Genomic DNA, 27,408 nt, shown 5'->3' on the forward strand with positions numbered 1-27,408 from the left:
CCTGTCACATTGATGTTATACATCATTAAGGTTTTTGAGAGGGTGCTCGGATTTATACACAGATTTTGCAAAATCATTTTCTGTATTAACACTGCCTGGGCCAGCAGGCCACCTGCAGCTCACCACAAGGTAGGCCGGGTGTTGCCCGTGAGCACACAACCCAATGTTAAACTCTCACACACAATGGTTATACTATCTAATAAGAATAAGATAAAATTAATGGATGATGGCGTTAACGTCATCTCCCGAACTGCGTGTATTGTTTTAATGATTCCGAGAGCATCATCATGAAGCCCAAGTATTGTTTTAATGACTCCGAGAGCATCATCATGAAGCCCAAGTATTGTTTTAATGACTCCGAGAGCATCATCATGAAGCCCAAGTATTAAATGAAATGATGGAATAGTAGCCCATAAAATGAAAGTTTAAGAATAACATAAAGAAGGGAGATGAATTTAAAATTTTCTATTGAAAAATTACAAAAAGTGGCAATAAATCAAACAAAATCTAGCCTGAGTTTGATGCAAAGTTCTGTTCCATAAGGTACAATCTGCACTGTAACTTCCTCATCCTTATTAAAAACATCGACAGGAATAGAAACCACAGTTTTGTGTCATCCTTAGCTGATGACACCAAAATAAATATGAAAATAACACAAGGGAAAGATTCAGAAAATTTGCAATCTGATATTAGCAAGGTCTTCTAATGGGCAATAGAAAATAATAATGAAATTCAATGGTGACAAATTGTAATTAATTCATTATTGGAAAAATGGAAACCTTCAAAGAAATACTGGAACAGGAGACAGACTTATTGTTATAGAAAGGAGTAACGGAGTCAAAGACCTTGAAGTAATAAGGTCAGAAGATCTGGTGTTTAGAGAACACAATAAAGCAAACATTGCAACAGCCAGGAAAATGATAAGGTGGATAATGAAAACCTTTTAAACAAAGGGTGGCGCGCTAATTTTTGAAGCACTGGTGCTGTCTTACGTGGAACAGTTTTCAGGCTTTGCATCTCCTTTCTTGGTAGGTGAGATTGCAGAGCTGTAAAGTGTGCACATCCTTTATTGCATGCATAGAATCAGTGAAGCATTTAAACTATTAGGACTGACTCAATGCACTCAAAGAGTACTCCTTGGAATGACAATGAGAAAGATGTCTCATAATATACACATGAAAGATACTGGAAGATAAGGTTCCAAACCTGCACAATAAAATTGCAACATATTGAAGTGAGATTTGTAGGGAAGTGCAAAATAAGTCCAGTGACATTTAAGAAGGTTGGTCGCAGACCAGATCAATATTGCTTCTACATTATTAGATCCTGAGTGCCTTTTCTATTTCCAGAGGAAAGACTTTTTTTGTAGTTATAGTTGTAAACAACTAAACATCTTGAGCTACAAGTTATGGAAAAAAATGTTCATTCATAACTTGAAGAGCAAGCTTAACAAGAGTACTGAAACAATGGGAGGTATAAAATTACCAGGTACAATAGCTGGGGGTCTTAAGGGGGTCTAATCACAGAAAATAAAAAATGTTCCGATTTTTTTGAAAATTTAATCATGGAATGGTTATAGAAGGGGCTGCAACTGGTCCAAGTTTCAGCATCACACCCTAAATAGAAATGGAGAAAAAAAATACAGAACGTATTATGCAACGAATTTTCAACATTTTCAAAAAATTTCAGGGAACACGTGTCAACTAAAATCATTTCTATAACACTCAGATATCACATTAGCATGTGAGGTGGAAGTGAGGTTTATTTGCTGATCCACATTAAATAAATAAATAGATACAGTACAGACATGCATATGCATGTACATACTCTCTCCTACATGTTTGTAGGAGATACTACATGTTTGCTGATGATGCTAAATTACTAGAGAAGATAAAAGACAGACAATTGGCATGCCCTTCAAGATGACCTAGACAAAATAATTGAGTGTATCAGCACTTGACAGAAATGTCACATTATGGAATGTAGAATAGGGGAAAATAGGCCACACACAACCTACAAATTATATGAAAAGGCACTAAAGAACTTGGGGGGGGGGGAAGTTTAGGGGTGGCTGTGGATATTACTGTCAGCAGAGGAATAAAGGAATAAACACATAAAGGAATAAATCCACAAGGGCCGTGATAAGGGTTCGAACTTACTCACGGCTTGCCTGAGCCGTGATGGCTCAGTCGATTAAGGCGCATTTAGGATCATTCTGGACATAAGTCACAGTGACTTACGTCCAGGTTGATCCAGTTGATATGTCATGCTATTGTGATTAATGTGTGTATCACATAAAGACCATTGTGCAAGAAGCCTGTGCTGCTCTTTCCAACTTCAGAATCATATTTAAATACATGGACTGTGAAATGTTAAAGAAATTGTCCTTTGTGAGGAGAAAATTGGAATATGCAGCAGTTGTATGGTGCCCACATCTCAAGAAGCATATAAAAACTGGAGAAAGGGCAAAGACATGCCACTAAATGACTACCAGAAGTGAAAAGCAAGAGCACTGAGGAGAGGCTAGAGGTGTTAAATATGCCAATGCTGGAAGATAGAAGGAAAAGGTGGAAAGTCCATTACATCCAAAATGGTAACAGGAAACAACAAAATTGACAAAAAGGAATTCCTGAAGCCTAGAACTTGAAGAATGAAAGGTCAAAGATTCAAACTAAGGATTCAAACAAAAATGCCAAAAAATATTAGAAAGTACAGGACTTTTTTAAGTACTGTAATTAAACAGAGTGGCAGTTGGAATAAGTCAAGTGAAAAAGCAGTGGAGGCCTAAATCACCTGTACAGTACTAGTAGTTTTAAAGTGCCATATGGCAAAGTACTGGGAAGATAGAAAACTATGAGTGTATCTCTCGGTCTCTTTTTTTATGCTTAAGTAATTACATTTAGGTAATTTCATCTATACAGTATATATATCTTAGTGGCTGAAGTAAAGGACCAGCCAAAGCTGTTGCATGTTGCTGCAAAAGGGCAACATTACCTTAGCTCATGTGATCATGATAAGGGGATGAAGAAAGATCCTTTCGTAAAGTTCAAAAAGTTCAAAAGGAGGTTCTTAGGGGTATGGTATACGAGTCAGAAGTGGATATAGTATATGTAAATGGTATACAAGTCAGTATACAAATAATATGCAAGTATACAAATGGTATAGTATATAGTCAGTATACAAATGGTATAGTATATAGTCAGTATACAAATGGTATAGTATATAGTCAGTATACAAATGGTATAGTATACAGTCAGTATACAAATGGTATACACTAGCATAGAGTCAGTCTACATATGTATATAGTCAGTATACATATGGTGTACAAGTCAGAGTGGATACAAATGAAGGGGCATAATAGCAGGATAGAAACGGTACTGATCTCCTTCATTTACCCGAGAGCCACGTGGCCATCATTCAAGTGGCCTTGACAGGAACAGGAAGCCTGTAACTTGTCAAAGGTTCCCCCCCCCCCATTTTGCCTGAAGATTTTTCCAGCTGGATTTTGAACTGCAACAATGTCTTGGCATTTTCAGCTTCGGTAGGTAGGCACTTCTATGGGTTTATAACCTCATGCTAGAAAGCATTATAGTCATTAAAATTAAGTAAAAATTCATATGATGGAACTAACTGCAACAAAAGCAGTTTGACCAGTCCAGCTATGACAGTGGTTGTTAGTGGAAGCTACAGTATGTAAGCTTAGAGTGCTAACTAGGCTCTTCAACTGTGCTTTCTCTGAATTTGAAAAAGGCATACCATATGTAACATTAATCATTTAAAAAAGAAAACAGACAGGAATTCTCAAATTTACGAAAGGTCTTTCTAACATGCATTCCATGCCAAGTACTGGAGGAAATAATAAAGGAGTGTTGGTGGAGCATCTGAAATGGATCAAATTTGTAAGCGAGATAACTAGGAGGCAGAGCCCGAGAGTTGGGCCTGACTTCCTGTAAACACTGATTCGTAAGCACCCACTAACTATTTGACTGACTGGTAAATGTATATTAATATTCTTATGCTTGTCATTATTTTATAAGCATGTTTCTGAGCTTTAAGAGGAGTATCTTTGAATGTGTTGTAATAATCATCTACAGTATAATCAAGGGGAGCAAGTCCTACCGTTACCTCCTCGTGGTGCTCCCTGGGTAATGCTAACAACGGAGGCAACACACTATAACTGCAACACATACACACACTTAGGTAATTAATCACATATCATTTAACCCCAACATTAACATAATGGTATAATCCAATGTCAGACCACCTAAATGTTGGCCTCTACTTATGAGATAACTCCAACTACAGGTGATCTAACACTGGATTATGCTCCCAAGGACACTAAGATGACTTGCCTCCTTTAGCAGCAGGTGACCTCACACTAGATTATGTTCCCCGAGGACACTATAAGATGACTTGCCTCCTTTAGCAGCAGGTGACCTCACACTAGATTATGTTCCCCGAGGACACTATAAGATGACTTGCCTCCTTTAGCAGCAGGTGACCTCACACTAGATTATGTTCCCCGAGGACACTATAAGATGACTTGCCTCCTTTAGCAGCAGGTGACCTCACACTAGATTATGTTCCCCGAGGACACTATAAGATGACTTGCCTCCTTTAGCAGCAGGTGACCTCACACTAGATTATGTTTCCCGAGGACACTATAAGATGACTTGCCTCCTTTAGCAGCAGGTGACCTCACACTAGATTATGTTCCCCGAGGACACTATAAGATGACTTGCCTCCTTTAGCAGCAGGTGACCTCACACTAGATTATACTGTGGATGAATAATGCAACAGGTGTAAAGATGTCCTACTTAAATTCCCTTGAACTTTATTGGTACAGCATATTATTAACATAATGTATATGTTTATACTGGTGAAACTAATTTAAATGTAGATGATATAACTACACGGCCAACAACTGAATTGAGGTAGCCAATCAGTTGATGCATATTGTAACTTTGGCCACTGATGTTTTAATACAACTAGATAGCTTGATTAACATCTCATTTCAAAAGATATTGTCCTACAACTTTCACATATTTGAGAATGAATGCCGAGTAATATTGACTGACACAGGAAAATCCATGCAGTAGAACAACCATAATTATTACACTCAAAAATCACAATAGAGTGATGCATCAAATGAACAAAACCACACGGGCCGTGATGAAGGTTCTAACCTACGTCTGAGAGGATTCCAGACACTGCCTTAATCGACTCGGCCACGACATGGTAAAAGAATTGCAACCGGGAGTTCAACTTGACCTACCACGGATCCTGCAGTCTCTCCAAGACACAAACCAGAGTTTTACACAATTTCCCCATGCACTCGGACACCGGCACTCGCACATGAAGTAAGGGCGAAGAGGTAGAACAACTTATTGACAGAGCCAGAGTGCATGGGGGAATTGTGTAAAACCTTGGTTTGTGTATCGAAGAGACTGCAGGATCGTGATAGGTCAAGTTGAACTCCCGATTGCACTTCTTTTACCATGTCGTGGCCGAGTCGATTAAGGCAGCGTCTGGGATCCTCTCAGATGTAGGTTCGAACCCTCATCACGGCCCTTGTGGATTTGTTCAACTTCGTGAACCTTCAAAATTTTTATTTAAGACCACAGTGGAGATCACCAACACCTTCAATTCCAGGTCCCTAAAGGCCAGTCAGGGCAGCTCTAGAGTATTCAAACGGGAATTCAACTGAGACTGCTGGAGACAGGCAAAATCACCACATATAGTTTTTGTCCCCTGATAAGCACTAACTTTATCAGGATGGTCCAATAATAGTCACATGCAGAGCGCAGACCCCACAAGACTCAGGGTCGTTGGTGTCACCTGCCCAACAGGCAGCATGGTGGAGGCAGAATAATTGCTCGTTGCCACGTGGCACGAACAACAAACTCGAACAAGACAAGAGTGGATAAGGAGGGGCCAAATGGGCCACTAAAACACTAGGGATGGTTCACCCACCAGACCTAAAAAATAAGCCGACACAGCCTGAGCTACACGGCTGTGATGGCTGACCTCTGCATGCCGCATATGTTGAGCATGCAAGCCACCAGTGTGGCCCACCAGCCAACTTCACTCGTGACTTGGTCCAAGACTCGAGAGCAACAAGATCCCTGACTCACCCTATTGGGTGAGTTCGTTAGGTGGGTTGTGAGGCTTCAGCCTGTTTTGAATCCAATGGTTGCCTGTTTTGGTTCACTGACTATGGATGCCTTCCCTGTTAGGGTGACAGACTTGTCATCTTCTCCCATGCACCTTTTTGAAGGAAAGGGGGAGGGGGGCTAGGTTCTGGCTTTGGTTCCCAGTAAGCCTAAGAATTCCACAGCAGATGTGACCTAGTAGTTGGGGGGCAATCTCAGCGAGATAACTTCAGGAAACCCCTTGTGGCTTTCCCCCAGAAATCATATACTTCATACTTCATTGTGTATTTATGAGAAAAAGCTGCTCATTCCAGTTGTGCCATTAAAAAATATTGTAATAGAAAATATAATAGTACAATATTATATTTTCTACAATATTATATATACTACCCTACCTGTTAACCTAACCAAAAAGTAGCCTAAACTAAAGGTATACATTTTTACATGACATTTCATTATACAGTGTGAACTCTAGAACAAACTGTATGGAACGAGGCCAATTCCTTGCATGGAGGATTTCTGTTGAACAGTCAGTCCTCTGGCAAACTTTTCCTTCCCCTGGTAAAAAAAAAATTGAATAATAATACAGTAATAATAATGTTTTTGGAGGGCCTACATCCACAGTAATGCATATACTGGTTTGTTGCTTACCTTACCAGTAGTGTAGTTTAATGAAATATTTTCATAATAGTGTAACCTTGAAACACATTACGTAAGTTCCATCATAATCAACATTGGTCCAACTTTTAAGAAAAACAAAATTGCAAAATTCATTTCTTGTACATTGTACATTTTGAATATCACATAGGATATGACAATCATCAGCAAGCAATTCTATATAAGAATTACTACTAATGACATTTATTTGTGGGTGCACATTTAACATAATAGCCAAGATGTACAAAAAGCAACCCAGTCTCGATATAAAAAATACATACTGAATAAAGTCATTTAATATTCATTTTGTACTCGACTTTATTTTAACCGTCACATTCAATAGTGATGATTATGATGAACAATTTAGTGTCAAAATATATATACAAATATATATATATATTTACAATAAACATTAGGCCAAATATAAAAAATTACTACAGTATAATTAATTTTCTTCTCACCTTGCACTGGTGAGAGGAGAGGGTGTGCGTGTGAGCACCCTGTGTGTGTGTGTGAGCACCCTGTGTGTGTGTGTGCATGAAGCGTGTGTGTGTTTAATTACCTATAAATTACCTAGGTGTAGTTACAGATGAGTGTTATGCTCGTGGTGTCCCTGTCGTCCCAGTACTCTGTCATAAAGTGGTTTGAAACTACTGATGATTTTGTCATCCGTTGCCTTCTCTTTTAACTTGTTCCAACCATTTGCCACTGTTTGCATGAGAGAACCTTATAATATTTTTTGTTTGGCTCCTTTGTTTCCTCCGCTTGAATCTATGACCTCTTGTTCTTGAAAGTGCAGGTTTCAATGATTCCTTTGTCAATTTTGTCAATTCCTGTTACTATTTATATGCCCTGTATTTTTTTGTAATATATTTTTATAGTTTGTAGTTCTCTCTGTATATCTTCTAGCTTTGGCATATTTAATGCCTCTAGCCTCTCTTCATAGATCTTGTTTTTCAGGTCTGGAAGCCATTTCATGGAAAGCCTTTGTACCTTTTCCAGTTTGTTTTATGTGCTGCTTGAGATTTGAGCACAACAGCTTCATATTTAAATTTATGGTCTCATAAAAATTGTGAACACTTTTAGTATTTCACCATCCATGTATTTAATAGCAATTCTGAACTTGAAGAGTGTAGCATATGCTTCTTGCATAATGTCGTTTGTGTTCCTTTAATGACAGTCTACTCTCCAGAACTACCCTTAGATCTCTTTCTTTGTCAGAATTCTTTAATTCCTTTCCATATAAATTGTAGGTTGTATGAGGCCTATATTCTCCTATTCCACATTTCATAATACTGTATAGCATTTATTCATATTCATAATATGACATTTATTCATATTCATAATATGACATTTATTCATATTCATAATATGTCATTTATTCATATTGAATTCCATTTGACAAGTGTTGCTCTATTCAAATATTTTATCCAGGTCACCTTGAAGGGAATGGCAATCGTCTAAGTTTCTTATCTTCCCTAGTTGCATCATCAGAAAACATGTTCATATAGTTATCTATTTCTTCTGGTTGATTATTTATTTAGACAATGAACATTACTGTTGCAAGAACTGAACCCTGTGGTACTCCATTTATAAAATTCTTCAGTCTTGTACGTTGATTACCGCCCCCTCATCTTTCTGTGATAAAATTTTTTCATCCATGTCAGCAGGGTGCCTTTTATCCCTCCAGCATGTTCTAGTTGCCAGATCAACCTTGTGTGTGGGACTCTTGTCAGAAGCCCTTTTTATGTCCAGATAAATAGTCAATCCAACCATCTATTTCCTGTATGCGTGTTCACTGTGGCTCTTATCGTAAAAACAAAGTAGATTTGTTACAAATGATTTTCCTGTTTGAAAGCTAAAGCCATAGTCTCTGTATGTTACCATGTCATTTATCTTCAGGTATTTTATTTAAGTTAACTACTATATTTTTTCTAGTGTTTTGACTACCACATTTGTCAATGATACAGGTCTCTAATTTAAATGGTCTTTACTGCTACCATTTTTGTAAATTGGAACGGTTTGCCTTTTTCCATATATCTACTAGATTCCTATTCACAAAGATGTCTGAAATATCAGTTGAAGTGCAGTGTTCAGCTCGGTTGTACATTCTCTCAGAACCGAAGGTAAATCTCCACCTGGGTAAACTGCTTTATTTTTTTCTGTTTGTTTCCTTTTGATGATTGTGTGGATCAGAGTCCCCACAGCCCAGTCTTTCACCTGGCCTCCTAGATAAAATTTTGAATAATTTTTCTCTGTGGTGTTCACTAAAATTGGCATTCTGTCTGGTTCTCTGAAAACCTCATTTTGCACCAACACACTATGCAACTATTCATTTAGTGTTTCACACATTTCGTTTTCATTCTCTCTGAATCTGTTCCACATTTTCAGTTTCTGAATATTATTCTTTACCTGCAGCTTGCTTTTAACACTTTGCCTGACCAATAACGCATAATGCGTCCGTAAATGAATATACAATACAGTATTGTATATTTTATATAGAAGAGGGCAGGTTTGCTTTTACCCAACAGAAGAAGATACTGAATGTCAAATATCTCTTTTCTTTTCTTGATGGAACATCCCTCTTCTCTCATTCTCATGGCCTACCTAATTTGTTGATTCTGTACATGAATGTCTCCAGGATGATGATTACAAACCTGCCTCTGTTCTTGCTTCGTATCTTGCTACTGATTTCAAGTTGAAGTTACTAAGTACCAACAGTTGTGATTTATCTGATCTTCCTATAATCTCTTGACCATTATGTGGCCATCTTGTTTGTTTTATTCAGCTCCTTATTTGCCCATGTGTTGCTTGCTGTAGGCACTTATGATTATCAATTTAGGATTAATATATATATATATATATATGTCGTACCTAGTAGCCAGAACTCACTTCTCAGCCTACTATTCAAGGCCCGATTTGCCTAATAAGCCAAGTTTTCCTGAATTAATATATTTACTATAATTTTTTTCTTATGAAATGATAAAGCAACCCTTTTCTCTATGAATGAGGTCAATTTTTTTTTATTTGAGTTAAAATTAACGTAGATATATGACCGAACCTAACCAACCCTACCTAACCTAACCTAACCTATATTTATAGGTAAGGTTAGGTTAGGTAGCCAAAAAAAGCTAGGTTAGGTTAGGTTAGGTAGGTTAGGTAGACGAAAAAACATTAATTCATGAAAACTTGGCTTATTAGGCAAATCGGGCCTTGAATAGTAGGCTGAGAAGTGCGTTCTGGCTATTAGGTACGACATATATATATATATATATATATATATATATATATATATATATATATATATATATATATATATATATATATATATGTCGTACCTAGTAGCCAGAACACACTTCTCAGCCTACTATGCAAGGCCCAATTTGCCTAATAAGCCAAGTTTTCCTGAATTAATATATTTTCTCTAATTTTTTTCTTATGAAATGATAAAGCTACCCATTTCATTAAGTATGAGGTCATCTTTTTTTATTGGGGTTAAAATTAACGTAGATATATGACCGAACTTAACCAACCCTACCTAACCTATCTTTATAGGTTAGGTTAGGTTAGGTAGCCGAAAAAGTTAGGTTAGGTTAGGTAGGTTAGGTAGACGAAAAAACATTAATTCATGAAAACTTAGCTTATTAGGCAAATCGGGCCTTGCATAGTAGGCTGAGAAGTGCGTTCTGGCTACTAGGTACGACCAGTCAGTCTGGTGTTGACAAAGGCTTTAACAAAGCCGAAACGTTCACCTCATTTCATATTTCTCTGTGGATTTTCCGCATATATATATATATATATACCTAGTATAGGTATATATATATATATATATATATATATATATATATATATATACCTATATATATATATATATATATATATATATATATATATATATATATATATATATATATATATATATATATATATATATATATAATTTTTTTTTTTTTTTTGAGAGAGAGAGAGAGAGAGAGAGAGAGAGAGAGAGATTGGCAGTGATATTAGCATGGATTGGTAGCTGAATGGCTACCCAAACTACTTTTTTTATTACACTGCTGTATTCCGCACCAAAAGTTGCCCTGGTTACCTGATCAACCAGGCTGTGACTCATACGTCAGGCTGCGAGCAGCCGCATCTAACAGCCTGGTTGATAAGTCCAGCAACCAGGAGGCCTGGTCGACGACCGGGCCGCGGGGACACTAAGCCCCGGAAGCACCTCAAGGTAACCTCAAGGTAAGGTATGCCAAATTTCACACCTCTCTGGGCACTAGTCGTGATTTAACAAAGGTTCAAGGTTGGTAATTTTTGTGATATTTACACATTAACAGGACAAGAGCCCATTCAATATGGACTTGTTATTTAAAAACCAAAGCAGATTGAGTTCTAATGTTTGGCAAAGTGTCATTTAGGGGTCTAGGGCTATCTTACTACAAAATTTCATGGCATTTGGAGAGGGTCGAGTTGGAGCCATAGGTGACTTTCTGGTGATTTGAGATGGAATGACCCTAGTATATGGAGTGATGGATGAATGTAATCCAGTGTCTTTCAGGCTTGGCGCTTTCTTTTAATAATTACTTCAACCATAAAGTTTGTGTGTAAAATCCTGACACACTGCCAAGAACTTGATAGACCAGAGGATAACCCTTGTTACTTGGTGTACTATCATGACACAGACATATTTAAAAACATACCTGTGGGGCTGCTGCCTGAATACTGGCCTGCTATGAACCATAAATCTGGTCCATGACACAGTGGATTCATAACCTAGGGATTAAACAAGTTTTTCTGCAAGGAAAGGAGTGTCTTGTATTGACAGCATCTTATTTTGCCAAGTCGGTTATGTTTATTGTAGTTACTTTATGTAGACCCTCATGATCTGGATAGTCAAGGAAACTATGAAGGCAAATTCTTTCTGAACCACCAAGACTTCCACACTATCACAGTTCAGACTTTCAAGGTTCTATTTTGTTAATGTATTTGTATGTTTTTATGGTGTTGTGCTGGGACACCACAGCTTAGGGTCACACATTACATTCACAACTTGTATTGTATGCTTTAGGGGCTGGATAATTATTTTCTTCAGTGTAGTATTGTAAGTATGTATATAGTGTGTGTGAGGCTGGCTACTGGTCATCTCGAGGCTGAACACCAGGCTAAGTGTTTGTGTTGCAGGCTTCTACTCTGCTACAATGAGAAATAACAGCTGGATGTTACCATACAGAACAGTATTTTAAGAGTTGTCTTGACCGTGTGAAAAATAGTTAATACATTTTTTAAGACAATAGATACCAATCATGAGATTCCTTTTACACATTACAAGTTGCCTTCGTGTTTATATGATAATTATCATTAAGATTTGTTTTAAAAATATTTATTGAAATTGAACTGTTGAGAAATTGAAAGCTTTATTTCTCACGTGTATTTGTGGAATGCTGCCAAGATGATTTGCGACAGTATTTGGTTGATATGTTTTGGTACTGTTTTAACTTTTTCTTTAGAACAGTTTTCCTGCCTTAAAAATATGATTTGAGATTACTTTAGTGTAAAAATTATTTCTGGGGATATTTTCACTAACCTGTGGCACAAATCGCCCCCTCCGGTTCAGGGTTGCGGCTGGGTTGTGCAAGTATGGTAGGACGTCCGTCTCCTCCCCTGCTTCCCTCTCCTGCCCCTTTGGTTTCTTCCTCCTCCTCCCCCTTGTCTCCACGCACCCGTAAACCTTCGGGGCTTCAGGCTGAGCCAGGTAGTAGCTTTTTTGTGCTTGTATCATTAACATAAGAAATAGTGTTCATAAAAAATGTCTTTGTCATTATAATACAATAGTTATTAATTATGCTGCTCAGATATTGCCAAAAATAGTAGTGTAGTACTGTACAAATGTTGGTATAAGATGTAATAAAACAGTGCTGCTCTTTTGAAGGGGAGAGCAACATTTGCATACCTCACTACAAGAGGTCATGCATTTAATCATTTATTTGCCTTTAGTAAATGTTGTAACCCTTTGCAGACTGTATTTCTGAAGCCTGGTTGCCTCACAGATTTGAAATTTTTAAATGTATTAATAATATGTTTGATAGAATATCATAGAATATGTAATTCTGTAACACAAAATTATTCTTCAATAATTATAAAAAAATAAAATTTTGCAGTAGTGAAAACCACCAGTTTTTTGTTAGCTAATTCTAAAAAGCCTGCAGGAAATGATTCTGCTCAAATGGACCATTGTGATCTGGACTCAGTTACTGGAGGGGACAAATTGTGGCTTGATGTGGCCACACTTGGATAGCTCCGCAAATAGGAGACACATTGGCCCTTGGAGTCTATTAGCCTGCCAAAGCAGCAACTAGAGCTAGAACCTGACCCTCTCACAGAGGTGCAGGGAACAGGGGATTGTTGCAATCACTCTCACCAAAAAAATATCCAGAAAGTAAACAAAACAAAACAAATAACTACAAGATTCATAGAGAAAGAGTGGAAGCTACAAACAATCCACCCAGTAAAATAACAACACAGTGGAGCAAAAGATACAGAAGGAAATACAAAATAGAACCACTGAGGAGTAGAGTTGCCATAGGCACAATCAGAGAACACTTGTATGAACATCAAAGGTCCATGGCAGTTCAATACTTCCACCACACATAAGAAATATTGCTGGAACAAAGGTAGACTTCTTCAAGCAGTAATTAGATAAGTTCCTGCAAAAATTACTGGACCAACCGGGTTGTAGTGGATATGTGGACCTGTGGGCTGCTCCAAGCAACTGCCTGTTCGACCAAGTTTTCACAAGTCAAGCCTGGCCACAGGCTGGGCTCAAGGAGTACAAGAACTCCTGGAAACCTCTTCAGGTAATCTTCAGGTAATCTTCAGATAACCAGCTGACCACCACCAGATGGCAGCATCATCAAGAGCTGCTGGCTCCCATGTTAACATTCCTCAGTCCGTCACCTAATGTTCAACTGTTTTGACAGCTCCTCGAGTCAGTCTTTCCGTTGGCTCCATGAGACGTTGTCATTCCTAGGTGGACCTCTCTGTGTCAGGGTGAAAGCAAAAGCTTTCTTCCCATGTGCCTCTGTTCCCCAATTGCGAGGCCATCCTGGTCTCTGGATAAGGTGTTGGTGTTTCTTTTGTCCCAGTGGTTCTTCATTGTCCCTTCTGTCCATGATACCTTGTTTAAGGCTCGGTTCTTGTTTGTCCTCGCTGGTTGTATGGTTGGGGAGTTTCATGCTCCCCTCCTGAAGCAGAGAGTTTTGCTCCTTTGGCCTTTGTGAACGATTTCTGCCTTTACTGCTTCCTCCTTTTCTGATGAAGAATGAGATGGTTAGCTTCCTGTGGGGTCCTTTTGTTATTGATTCTTGGTTCGTTTGGCCAAGGATATATTTGTGTTCAGTTATGACAGTTCAATGCTTCCTGGTACCATCTAGACTAATTCAGGAGTCAAGCTGTATGTTGATTTGTCTCCTTGGTTTCCTGTTCAAAGGCTTGATTATCTTAGATTGTTTGCAATGTAAGTAAATCTAGCCAGCCTGCAGTCTGCACTTAGGCCAGTAGTGTTAGTAAGTTTGCAGCTATGACCACAGTGTTTTCTAACATGTCTTGGGCTGATATCTGGCCCCAGTGGTTTTGAAGGTCTAACAGGGTTCTCTGCTCGATGCCTTGTCAGTATTCCTGGTCCCCATCAAGATTGTATTGCTCTGGATTGAGATTCACCTTCTGGTCTCTCCTCTTCAAGTGTGTTGGCGTCGCTCTCCTCATCTCTGTAAGTGTCTTTGTTTTTCTCAGTGGCTGGTTAGCTTCAGGGAGCCACCTCTCGAACCCCTCCAGAAAACAGCATTGAATATAACGAAGCACCTGTTTTTGATTGGGCCTCAGTGGCCCCCTGGTCCTTCTTTCCCCACCAGGAGCATCAGTTTGTTGTGTGTCTGGACTGAGGAATGTTGAAATGGGAGCCAGACAGCTCTCCCAGTGGTGCTAGCTGTTGTTAGGGAGGCTCAAATTTACTTCAGGGTAGATTGTTTGTTGGGTTGTTTGCTGCTTTGTCTCATTCTTTCCTTGAACATTGCAGTTATTTGTTTTGCTTTACTTACTGTTTGGATGTTTTCTGCTCACTGCTTCCCTGCTTCCTGTACCTCTGTGAGGTGGTGAGGCTCTGGTCTCAGGTATGCTATTACAGATTCGTAGGGCTGATGTGTCTCGTGTGGAAGTATCACAGTGCAGCTAACTTCAGGAAGCCACTGAGGCCCAAACAGTAAGGGGCATTTCATTACATTCAATGATGGTGTTTTACAACTTTTGCCATAATACTTTATTATAAGTTTTTATATTAAAGATATTCACATGTCTCAGATAACCAGACTTTTTAATATGTTCCCCTTAAATATCCTTGCTCCCAAAACCGAATTGGTGGTAAGGATTTAATATATAATTTTGTGAACACACTTATACCAACATTTAATTAGGTATTGTAATTTCATATTCATTCTCAGAATAATACCTGTGGTATCTCTACAAAGTTAAATTCTTCATTCCATTGAGCAGATCTCCCCATTTTGAAAATGATAACAACCTTTGGAACCTTTTCAAGGATGGCCACCTCAGTAGCATGCTTACCAAGCTAAATGCTGGCACAGCCTTGCCTTCGGAAGATGCACCAGGCCTTTGAGACTTGCCCTTGCTTACTGGGAATCAGGACTGGAATCTGGCACACATTGAAGAGAAGTGAAAGGAGCTTGAGTATCAGAGATCAACTCAAAAATGAGTAAAACCCCACCAGAAACCATAAGTGCAGCAAAATAAACAACTACTTGAAGAAAATTAGATACGCAAAGGTAATGAGAGACGCAGTCATGTCATGGGGCAAACACCCTAACTGGGATGTACCCAACTGCCACCAGATGACTGAGTAGGTCACTCAAGAGCTTCAGCCAGCATGCCCACTCGCTCACCTGATCACAGCTTACGTTGGGGTCATTGCTTCTTTGTTTCCTTTCTCTTTGTTTTATGCCACCCACATTACATGTGCTGGTTGGATCAAGTGCTTTGCACTTGATCCAACGGTGGGTCAGTTTGCCTATCTGTTTTCTACTTCTTGTTGGTTCTGGGAATCCATATCTACACAACCCAGTCTCTTACCAGGCCTCATGATTGGTAGTCTGGTCAACCAGGCTGTCATATGCCGCTGCTCACAGTCTGATATTTTGTGTCAGTCTGACAACTGACACAGCCCAGTTGATCAGATATCCTTAGGCGATGTTTATCAGGTTCTCTTTTGAACACTGAGTGGTAGGCTAGTTATGCCTGTATGTTTAGAGGGAGAGTGTTGAAGTGTGTTGGTCCTTTAATGTTGATGGAATTGTTTTAACTGGGCAATTTTGCACTTCTTCCAATGCCTCCTGGTCTCATGAGTAATTTCCATGTGCAGATTTGGAACCAGTCCCTCTTAACACTTTCGCGCTCTCCTCAAAGGTCACTCAGCCAACCGAATGTGCGCGTTGCGTTTTTATCGCTTAAGCGTAAAAACAAAAATGTGTATACTCTTTTACTCTTATGACCTTAGTTCTCATGCTACGTATTTCATTTTGGTACCAACGTGTTCGCAATAAAATTCTCTAGAAGAACATCAGTAATAAAAGTCACGAAACGTATAGGGATACCAGCACCAAATAAATAACTACGAAGATGACTCGCCGTGAGCGCCCATCAGCAACAAAATGTTTTTACTCTTGGGATTGTAATCACCTCCACACTTGTTCTACAGCGTTAATTTTGGTATCAATGGACTCGCAATGAAATTCCCAACACGGTGATATGAATATAAGCGTAGAATAATGATTGCGGCCCGCCCGCAAGAGTGTGGGAAGTGGTGAAATTGTTACCCGGTATCGGTGACGGGACGACGCACGGAGCTTTGAAAGTTTATACTTATTTCACTCTCATGACATTAATTTTCTATGTACGTCATTCATTTTTGTGTCAATGTGTTCGCAATAGAATGTTCTATGTGCCCATAGGTAAAAAATATCAACAAAGCGTAAGTTAGAATAGCGCCAAATATAAAACAACGCTGGAACATATCAGTGAGCGTCAAACACACACGAAATGTTTTTACTTTTGTTATGTTTGTCAAGTTTATACTTGTTGCACACAGTTATTTTTGGTTGTATATTGATCGGAATAAAATTCCCTAAACAGACATATGCATATAATACATGATATGGGGGAAGCATTACCAGTATAAACGGCTAAAGTCACCCACCTGCAACCCGTTTGGGACAAAATACCATTTGATCGAAGTTATCCACACCTTTCATGAACTTATTGTACCATGCAGCCTAGTGGTGAGAAAGAGAGCCTCATAGCGCGCAGTTTAAAACAAACCCAAAGTAAATCGGATAAAAATTGAATTTTATACAAATATTTTAAAAGTTGACATAACTTTATGTCCACTATGCGTTTACGTTAGACGAAAGCGGACGCGCCGGCGCGTTCAGATAGCGCGAAAGTGTTAATATTCTGTTAAGTGTAAATTATCATGTATCAATCACCTGCACTCTAGAAAACACAGTTTGATAAGTTTGAAACGTTCTCTATAATTTAGGTGGTTTATAGAATGGACTTGTGGAGTAAAAGATTTTTGCACATTCTCCAGGTCATTAGTTTCTAAAAGGTACTTTAACAGCTTTGGCATTTTTTGTTTGGAAGGTTCTTGTTATCCAGCCTGGCATTTTTCTTGAAGTTGTGACAGCTACTTTGTGTGTCCTTTAAAAGTAAAGACTTACGACATAATTACTCCCAAACCTTTTATGTTGCTTTTTCTGTCTATTGTGTGATTTGACTTCTGTTACGTGTTTTATCACTTTGATATTTTCGTTGGTTTGCATATCAGAGTAGCTGGAACTTATCTTCATTTAACCTGTTGTGTGGCCCATTGAAAAACATAATTTACATCCTTATTAAGGTTTTCTGTGTCCCCAACATTGTCTGCTTTCATAAAAATCTGTGTCACCCTTAACCCTTGGACAGCGGTTATTGTCAATTGTTGACTCTCAGGGTAATGCAGTTATCATCATATGAAGATTTAAATAATTATTGTCTGGGTTTTACATGTATGGTGCAAATATGGATATAAAAGCTCTATGTGGATGTAATGGAGTTTATCTTGGCCCATGAAAAAATCCTGCTACTATTTCATGGTAGGAATGCAGTTATTGTCATGAATGCTACTATGGGAATGCAGCCATTGTCATATGATTTAAACAATTATTGTCAGGATTTCATATGTATAATGCAGATGTGAATATAAAAACTCTGTGGATGTAAATAAAGAAAACTGGTGATAAAACCATCAATGAAACGTTAGAGGATAAAACAGAAAGCATCGACATAGTCGAGCACCAGGCGTTGACAAGTGCCAGATGCAGCCTTGTGGAGTGCCTCCACCCAGTGAAACACTAAATATTAATTTATTTTCATGTTTTCTTACGTTCTGCATACAAATTAATAATTCTATAATGAAAAATTATGTTGTAATTTATTTGAAGATCCATCCTCCTACTTTGCCAGTAATTCCTGTTGTGCTCATTTTGTATCCAATAATATGATGGCCATATTTGTTGAAAGATTTTGCAAAATCTGTGTATATTACATTGGGGTTTTGCTTGTCTTCCATAGCATCTAAGGCCATTAAATAACAAATATGAGAGGCAAGAGTGTCCTGTTCTAAACTCATGTTTACCAGGACTATGTACACACCTTGTGGAGGTTCCGGGGACCAATGGTCCCGCGGCCTGGTCTCTGACCAGGCCTCCTGGTTGGTCGTCTGGTCAACCAGGCTGTTGGATGCAGCTGCTCGCAGCCTGACGTATGAATCACAGCCCAGTTGATCAGGTATTCTTTGGAGATGTTTGGATTCATTGTGGTTTGGAGACACTGGTTGATCAAGTATTCTTTGGAGACACTTGTTACTCAATGTATTTTGTAATCTTATTTCTTAGCATTATTTAAAATAAATAGATAAATAAATATATATATTTATTTTAAATGTATAATTACCACCTTCCTTTTAAAGTGGCACAATCTCTGCTCTTTTAAGCACATCAGGGGATAACACCCTGCTTGTTAGTCGGGGTCTTGGTGGAATAAACACGACTAACTATATTTTGTATACAAATGTGTAAAAATAAATTTCACATTTCTTGTGCACAAGTTAAAGTCAAAGACTGCAAGAAGGTCACCTCTCTTGGATATGCAGGACAGATTTGCATGTCTGAAGCATATTAACAAATTTGGATAATGTGTCTCATGGTCATAAAACTGCTTTCATGGAATACCTACCAACTATTCAGGCAGAATGGGAAGAAAAGAATAGTAATAGTGCAGAGGCAGATGCTATGGAAACTAAAATAGAAAAACAAAAAGTAAACCTAGATTTGATACATCCAGATAAAGATAACAGCAGAAAAGAAAGCCATCTTTCTTTTCTGCTGTTATCTTTAGAGCAGGTAGGCAGGAGAGTCTCGCAGACAGCTCGACCAATACAGGCACTACAACTAACCTTGATGGACAGAGACGGACTGGAAAGAAAAACACATGTAAATATTGTACTGTGCAAAAGACATTTGCAGACATAAATATTCTGGAAAAAGAAAGGGATTAGAATCCCTCATTTCAGAAATTGTCTAAATCCATTTAGAAAGGGAAAATGTAATTTTGGATCAACATTTCCATCCTGACATGTGCAAAACTTCACTTGAAAAGAGAAAATGCTATGATCACACAAAATTTCACGAAAAAAGACACAATGCTACAGAAAGGAAAATGGAAAATGGTCTTGGATGAAAGTGAGATCATTTTTTATACCCAGAAGAAAGAGGTTATAAAAGAATGAACAGAGGGTATGCATGGAACAGGAACTGACAGAACAAAACATACACAAACCTTAATCAGGCTACTATTTCACTCCAGAGCTACGACGACAGGCAACAATACAGCAACAAAAAGCATATACACAATGTGCCCATGATAATGGACCTCCCTAAAAAACCTTCCAATAACAATATATCAAATAGAGTAATCTCATTTGTCTTTGCTAACATACAGGGACTAAAAAGCAAAGACGAAAAGTAAAGTACCATTCACAAATGACCTTGTAGAGGCAAAGGCAGGAGCCTTTTGAGCGTTCACAGAACCCTATATGAGAGAATACATGGTTAGTGAGATTTGGTATTCAGTATAGTCTCTACATTCAAATGTATGTGATATTTATGATGATATGATATACTTTGTGTTGAGAACATATGCCTGGACTTGTTTCCTATTCAAAATTAAGACTGTTATTATTATTTATTATGTTATATATACAAAGATTGGTAGGTTTTTCTTATTTCATTACCAATACAACAATTTTATACCTTCTTTTTGACCCTTTGTGATAACCAGACCGAAAATTAAGTATCATGGTGAAGAGTTAAGTGATGTGCACGTCATCCAGAGAGTCATGCCAATGACCAGGGGTTAAGTGATGTGCACATCATCCAGAGAGTCATGCCAATGACCAGGGGTTAAGTGATGTGCACGTCATCCAGAGAGTCATGCCAATGACCAGGGGTTAAGTGATGTGCACGTCATCCAGAGAGTCATGCCAATGACCAGGGGTTAAGTGATGTGCACATCATTCAGAGTGTCATGCCAATTGGCCAAAGTTTGGACAGGGCTACCTGGAGATCAGGTAATAATTGTATACAAATATTTATAACTCCTGTGGGTTATGGAGTGAAGACACTAAATGTTTAAATGCAAGTGGATTTGTGTGTCATAAGTTCCATTATCAAGTAACCAACTTAAAGTCTGAAGTACTAAATTGTTACTTGTGTAACCCAGAAAATCTTTAAATTTTGGTTTTTAATGTTGAAAACTTAAACCAAATTACTTTAAACACTGCACTGTGCAGAGCGCCTTGAGGCTCTAGATCGGGGGTGCGCAGACTGCCTCAGGGCACTTGTAGGTATAGTGTAGCATTAAAAACACTTGTGACTATATGGGGTTCACATCAGCTTCCTCAGGGCTCTAGTAAACAGACATCATTTTCTTTTTTTAAATCGTGGGCAACATTCCCGGGTGTGATAGCCTCAGTACTGAGTGAGGAACCAAGGCTGGTGCATGCAGCATAAACTAACAACACTGTTGTTCAGCTTGTGATCACAGCATCACCTAAAAATGCCAAAATATATAGGCTGACTGTGATAGACTGTGTTCAATGTTCAGATATCAGTGAACACAATGCTGCTCGAGATGTTCACAGCACTAGCCACATCACCTTCATTGTTTGATCCATCTAAGAATCTTGAAACGATTTCTCATGTTCCTTTACAAAATAAACTTGTGGAAAATTTTAAGTTACAGGATTTAGTGACCAGGATTCTGATAATAGCTAGATTGTAGTGATAATTAGCGATGTGCGTAGTATGGCGTGAGGAGGAAGGTTACCTTTAGGTGTTTTCAGGGCTTAGCGTCCTCGCGGCCCGGTCATTGACCAGGCGTCCTGACCAGACCAGGGAGGTAGGTAGTGTTAGCTGGCTGGTGTGTGGCAACCACTCTTGTTATTTTGACTCACCATACCAGCTTAGTGGTTTGCTATGGTGAACACAACTGTAGATACTTATATATAAAGTGTGTATATAGTGTGTTATAACAGCAAAAGGAGTATGTTGGGGAGGAGCCATTTTGGTGAGGGAGTTAGTGAGGCTGTCATCTGCTGGCTGCTGTGTGACTTGTCATGCAGTGTATGGGGGCCACTATGCTGTTTGCACACCATACTAGCTTAGTTGTATAGTTAGGGTGAATAAAACATGTAGATACTTGTATATAACATGTGTAAATAGTGTAATATAAATAATAACAGTATGGTGGGAGGAGGAATGTTGGCGAGTGGGTGTTGAAGGAGGGATTGAGGTGGTGTCTGCTAGTTGCTGTGTCACGGCCAGTCTTGTTATTTTGAGTCAGCATACCAACTTAGTGGTTCGTTATGGTGAACACATATGTAAATAGGTATATACAATGTGTGTGTATGTAGTGTAATAACAGCAAAAAAACTGTTTGATTGATTATAAAATATAATACAGTATACATGTCACATACTGTATATGAGCCGCGTAATTTTGAACATAGTGATGTTCCACACATTGAACTATATAAATTCCACAAATTACACACGTTTGAATAATATTACAGCAAAAAAAAAAACAGAGAAGAAACGAATAAGAAACATCAAAATAATTGAAAAAAATTATGTTCATGGCAACTTCTGCCCCACGGGGTGGCGGGGTCGAGTGACCCCGAGTGCTCCATCGCTCAGCACCCATAATTTGCTCAACTTAACCAGCTCCATCACGGCTAAAGTATGTCACATACAATATTTTTGTTTAGTTTCCCATGATCAGAGACTGCATTTTAACAATATAAGAAGATAAAATAATTTTTTGCAAAAAATTCATTATTGGTGCACAGCAGGAATGTCATATTTTAAGGCCGTGCAGCATGGAGGTTAACCTGGAAAATTAAATAAAACATAAATATTTTCTTTAATTTTAATGCTCTGCAATAATTTTACCCATTTATGCATATTTTGTAATTTTTTTTTTTTAGGTTGGAACAAGTCTAGCAATTTGCAGTGCTAGAATTTAAGAACACTATATTCTGTATTAATAGTTTTTAATCACCCTTTAACAGATGGAGAGGATCGGGATAGAAGTTATCGTCGTCATAAAGAAAAGAATTTACCACCACCTCCGCCTCCACCAACGGCACCTCCAAAAAACTCGATATTCCAAGGACGACAAGTCACAGTTCAAAAAGTTGTCTGTTCTTCCAAAGTTGGAGCAACACAACCTGTTTGTAATCCATCACAAATTACAAATTCCAGTAATATTAGCACTGGGCTACTTAACATCCCTACTGGCAATATGCAACGATTATTACCATTGCCCTCACACCAAGGGTCTTCTGGAACTAGTTTGAGTATGCCAGGATCATACCATGGACCTACTCCAGTACCAATACCTATAATGGGACCTAGTGCATCTTCATCTCGGAATGGATCATCCTTGCAAGCTTCCCAATGTTTATTACCAACAGCAGGCATTGCTTCATCTTCGGTTCCATTAACTGCAACAGTTCCCTCTCCAACAGTCCCTATGGCATGTCCTGTCACACCACCCATAGGGGCACACATTCCCATAGCCATACAGTCAAAACTGTCCCCCATTCCCAGTGCACAGACTTTGGGAGGTACGTCGACTCCTGCTCCTCATCACTCATCTTCAGTTCAGATTGGACCTCTTGTTTCGTCCTCCCTTGCATCTCAGCAAAATCCTGCATATCCCTCACGACCATATTCTAGGGGGCAATACAGTGCTCCAGCAGCAGGAATGGTGCCCCCAGCCATTTCACTGTTTCCTGGTCGTGTGCCCCCAGCCCAAGCACACAATTCAAGTGTTACCCCCCAAGGCCCAGCTCCTGTAAGGCCACAGGGACAACCAGCCCAGGCACCACCAGGGCTGGTGTCGCCTAGTTTGGGTTTTAATGGAAATTATTCTGGACATGATTGCTCTGCCCCGGGATCCAGAGGGTCGTGATGGCGGGCTTGTTACCCTCCTGGGTCCCAGCCTGCTTGTGGCAGGAGGGCCTTGCTTTTGTCCTAACTTGTACGATATCTTCAGCAATCCTATTGTAATAGGCTCTGCTCTCTGTGTAGAAATTCTTCTTGAGTCCTTGTGCGAATTAAATATTTGTTGGTTGGGCCAAATTGAGTGTTCTGTCATTTGCATAATAATTTCATAAGCAGTGTTATTGTTAACTGCACCCCCTGCATCATGTCACAAAGCACTCGTGATGTGGCCTGACCACAGGTCCTGCTGTGGCCTGACCACAGCTGCTGCTGTGGCCCGACCTCAGCTACTGCTGTGGCCCGACCACAGGTCCTGGTGTGTCCTAACCACAGGTCCTGCTGTGGTCTGACCACAGGTTCTGGTGTGGCCTGACCACAGCTGATTATGTATATTGTTGGAAAGCTTTATATGTCTTTAGAGTATTTTATTGCATACCATCCATGCCCTTTATCCATTCCTTGATTTCTAAGATTTTATCTAATTTTATTTTATTTTTTATTTTTGCTTATCCCTCCCCTATCTGTTTGTTTTTGGAAAGTACAAAATAATATTAGGTTCTTTCTCCTTGCAAAATAATGGGCTCCCAATACTTTTTATGTGAAAGCCCAGAAACTGCCAGAGAAACTTTGTGTCCTGTGTTGTGCTCGTGTGAGTGAGAGACTTCCTCCCTTTATTTTTCTGGTCAAGGCATTTTGGTGATGAACCATGCAAATATATGCTTTTCTAAACAATATATATATATATATATATATATATATATATATATATATATATATATATATATATATATATATATATATATATATATATATATATATATGTACTTACTTACTGATCTTTATAAAAGCTTCAGTTAATGGTTATGAATTTGTCCCAAAGTGAAAAGCTTTCCAGCACAATTCCTCAGGTGAATTTTTATGGGGATGATACTTAGTTCACATGGGCTGTTAATTCTTGTAAAGAAATTATATAAAATAATATATAGAAATTTGTGTGTGGGTGTGTGTATATATATATATATATATATATATATATATATTATATAATGTGTGTGTGTGTATATATATATATATATATATATATATATATATATATATATATATATATATATATATATATATATATATATATATATATATATATATATATATATACTTTCATACATGTGTACACATACTTACATATTCATGTTTAAATATTCATTTATTATACAGTGTGTATGTGTGTATATATATTTTTTACACACAGCACACAACCAACACACACACACACACACACACACACACACACACACACACACACACACACACACACACACACACACACACACACACACACACACAGGTATGTGTGGTATGTAGGTAATTACACTTAAGTAATTAAAAACATGCACACATACAGAGTACATCCTAATTATCTTGAAAATGTCACACAAGGACTCTACTTTTTACTTCAGTTTATATCTAATTGTGAACCTTGACTATCTGCTGTTAAACAGTTGACCACAGGCTACAATCTTTTACACCATTAAGACTAAACAATGGCTAAGCTTAACTTGTGTAATGATGGGGGTTCTGCTTTGTAGTTACCTGCCACTGTGTCATCCTAGCCACAATGGTCTCAATCCTCAATAATTTCACAGTTGTAACTAATAGTCAAGCATAAGGTTCCTTTGACAGGAACACTAATAAAAACATTTTTTCCTGTAAAATATTTGTACACTAGAAAAAATTCTATATTATGTTTACCTTGGGAAGGTATAAAATGTATTATATATTATTTATAATTCCAAGTCATGACAAGCGAGCAGTTATGTGTTATTGATATATGGACCAGGTTTAAGAATCTCTACAATTTTTGTGGCTTGGATATAGTCCATAGCTCTCCCATTCACACTAGCACTTGTATTTATCTTATGTACATAGATTGTTGGGACAAATAATATTTTTATTTTTCTTTGTTCTGCTTTTGTGTATGATGGGATATTCATGTTTCCTAATATGAATTTTTTAGTGATATGTTTTACAAGAAATGTCCAATAGATGTTGTGAAGAAGTGAAGGAAGCTCTATTTGAAATTATTATTGTGGATATATATCTTTTTATTTTATTTTTTCATTGCCAATGATAGTGTGTTGTAGAATTGATGTTTATGATACACCGTTAGACTAAGCATAACGTATACAAGAGGTGTTCAGCATGGGAGTGAACTGGGCCCTGCACAGATCTGTTGTGTTCATCTTCTTTTTGGAATAGTTGGTAATTGGCGCATTATGGAGCTCTCATACCATGCATGATAGATGTGTAGCTACCAGTAGGCGTTATACCAAGACTCAGTACCTGGCTCAACATATTTCTGAGCAGGGACTCGGGGCAACCCCAGCGGACAGAAAGTAAAGGCTCATTTAAATTTAAGATCCCCATGTTGAAAATCCTGACAGTTGTATATCAATACAACAGTATTTTTGTGTACATATGCCTATGTCTTGTACAAAGAATGGTAGAATTAAATGATTTGGATATGAATAAATCTTACCATGTCTCAGATAATGATTATTCCTTTTAAGTAATTATCAAAAAACAAGAAAGGTATATAGCACTGTGATTGAATATTCAGACTTTCCTATACTGTATACTGTATCTTGAAAAATCAAGATAGTATGAAAAGGGGCAGGTCAATGTTCCATACAAGTGGCCACAAGTTGTACCATAGTCAAGAGAACCCTCTCCCCCCCCAGTGTCCAGTTTTTGTGATGTGGGAATAGGCCACATTCGATAGTACCTGCTTAATTTGTCATTGGAAATAGCATACCCTTCCAGGCTTTGATATGAATGATGCTAAGAATCTGAGTAAGGCATTTGTTTCTACAAAAAAAAAACAACTAAGTACTGTATATCGATTTTCATGAAGCTCTGATGTAAAAATGCGTCTTGGGAAAGTGTCGTATAAGAAGTTTGCTAGGAAAATGGAGAAGCCAACAACACCAGCAAATTGACCTATTGGGATAATTTTTTTGCCAAGTGATTTACATTTGAGCATGTTCTAATTTCACCCTAAAATTCATAAAACTTCATTCTGAAAAGATTTTTAGCAACCTTTAATCTTAAAATATTACTTTTGATTCTCAATATCACTGCAACAATGGTTGCATAGTGATATTGTGTTCGTACTTCATCTGATCTGAGAGACCCTGCATTCTGATAAAGGGGTAGTGTGTATGTACTATAATAATTTATTTACAAAAATATACAGAGGAAGAAGTAACATGATTGCAGTGGTTACTTATTACATTAAGTGCATATTTAATAAAGCTATTCACAAAAGCATTTTGGGCTTAACTATTTTATATTTATACATACCGATGTAAAAGCTTATTTGGCAGATAATAGAAACCAGTATGAATAATATATATAATTAGATAACTTTTTATTACTCTCCTAAAGTTCCTTAATAAAAATTAATCCATGGACATAAACAGCATATTGTGAATCTCGCAGTTCAGCCTGTGCAAGCCTCCTCACAGTAAACCTCATGGACTGCTAAATAGGATATTGAATTAATAGGCCCAATATTAACTATTGTGGTTGGGTAACTGGACATTGTGAGTGTAGGACAATTATATGTAAGTTAAAATAATAATAAAAGCATCTTGCTTATTGGCTTACTTATCATGTTTAGCAGTTTATTAATTAATCAAATAATGTACTGCTATGCTATATTTTATTTTAAAAATTACATTTAGTACTAATTAGACTATTACAAAGGATTTAATTGGCATTGCAAACCAACAAAGGGCCTTCCTGCTTGTACTGACAAAGTTTGAAATAATAATTTATATAATTCTTTGTGTCATGGGACAGGAATCCAGTGTGTATATATGAGGGTTTTTGTTCATTTGATGCATCACCCTATTGTGATTTCTGTGTGTAATGAAG

At 38.0% G+C, this 27,408-nt stretch overlaps 1 protein-coding gene across 13 annotated transcripts in view; it reads left to right on the forward strand.

Moving 5' to 3' along the window:
• upSET overlaps nucleotides 1–26,014 on the forward strand; it is a 109,095-nt gene extending 83,081 nt beyond the window's left edge. For 12 of the 13 annotated variants that reach the window (XM_045764756.2, XM_045764752.2, XM_069337852.1 and 9 more), the window contains 2 exons: nucleotides 12,418–12,555; nucleotides 22,536–26,014. In XM_045764756.2, coding sequence (XP_045620712.2) covers nucleotides 12,418–12,555; nucleotides 22,536–23,440 — 1,043 coding nt within the window. In that variant the 3' untranslated portion in view covers nucleotides 23,441–26,014. The remainder of the gene's footprint in view (nucleotides 1–12,417; nucleotides 12,556–22,535) is intronic. The other variant, XM_045764755.2, reaches the window with a different exon arrangement.
• The last annotated feature ends 1,394 nt before the right edge of the window (nucleotides 26,015–27,408 follow it).

The sequence above is a fragment of the Procambarus clarkii genome, chromosome 38 (assembly GCF_040958095.1).
Source record: "Procambarus clarkii isolate CNS0578487 chromosome 38, FALCON_Pclarkii_2.0, whole genome shotgun sequence".
Lineage (NCBI taxonomy): Eukaryota > Metazoa > Arthropoda > Malacostraca > Decapoda > Cambaridae > Procambarus > Procambarus clarkii.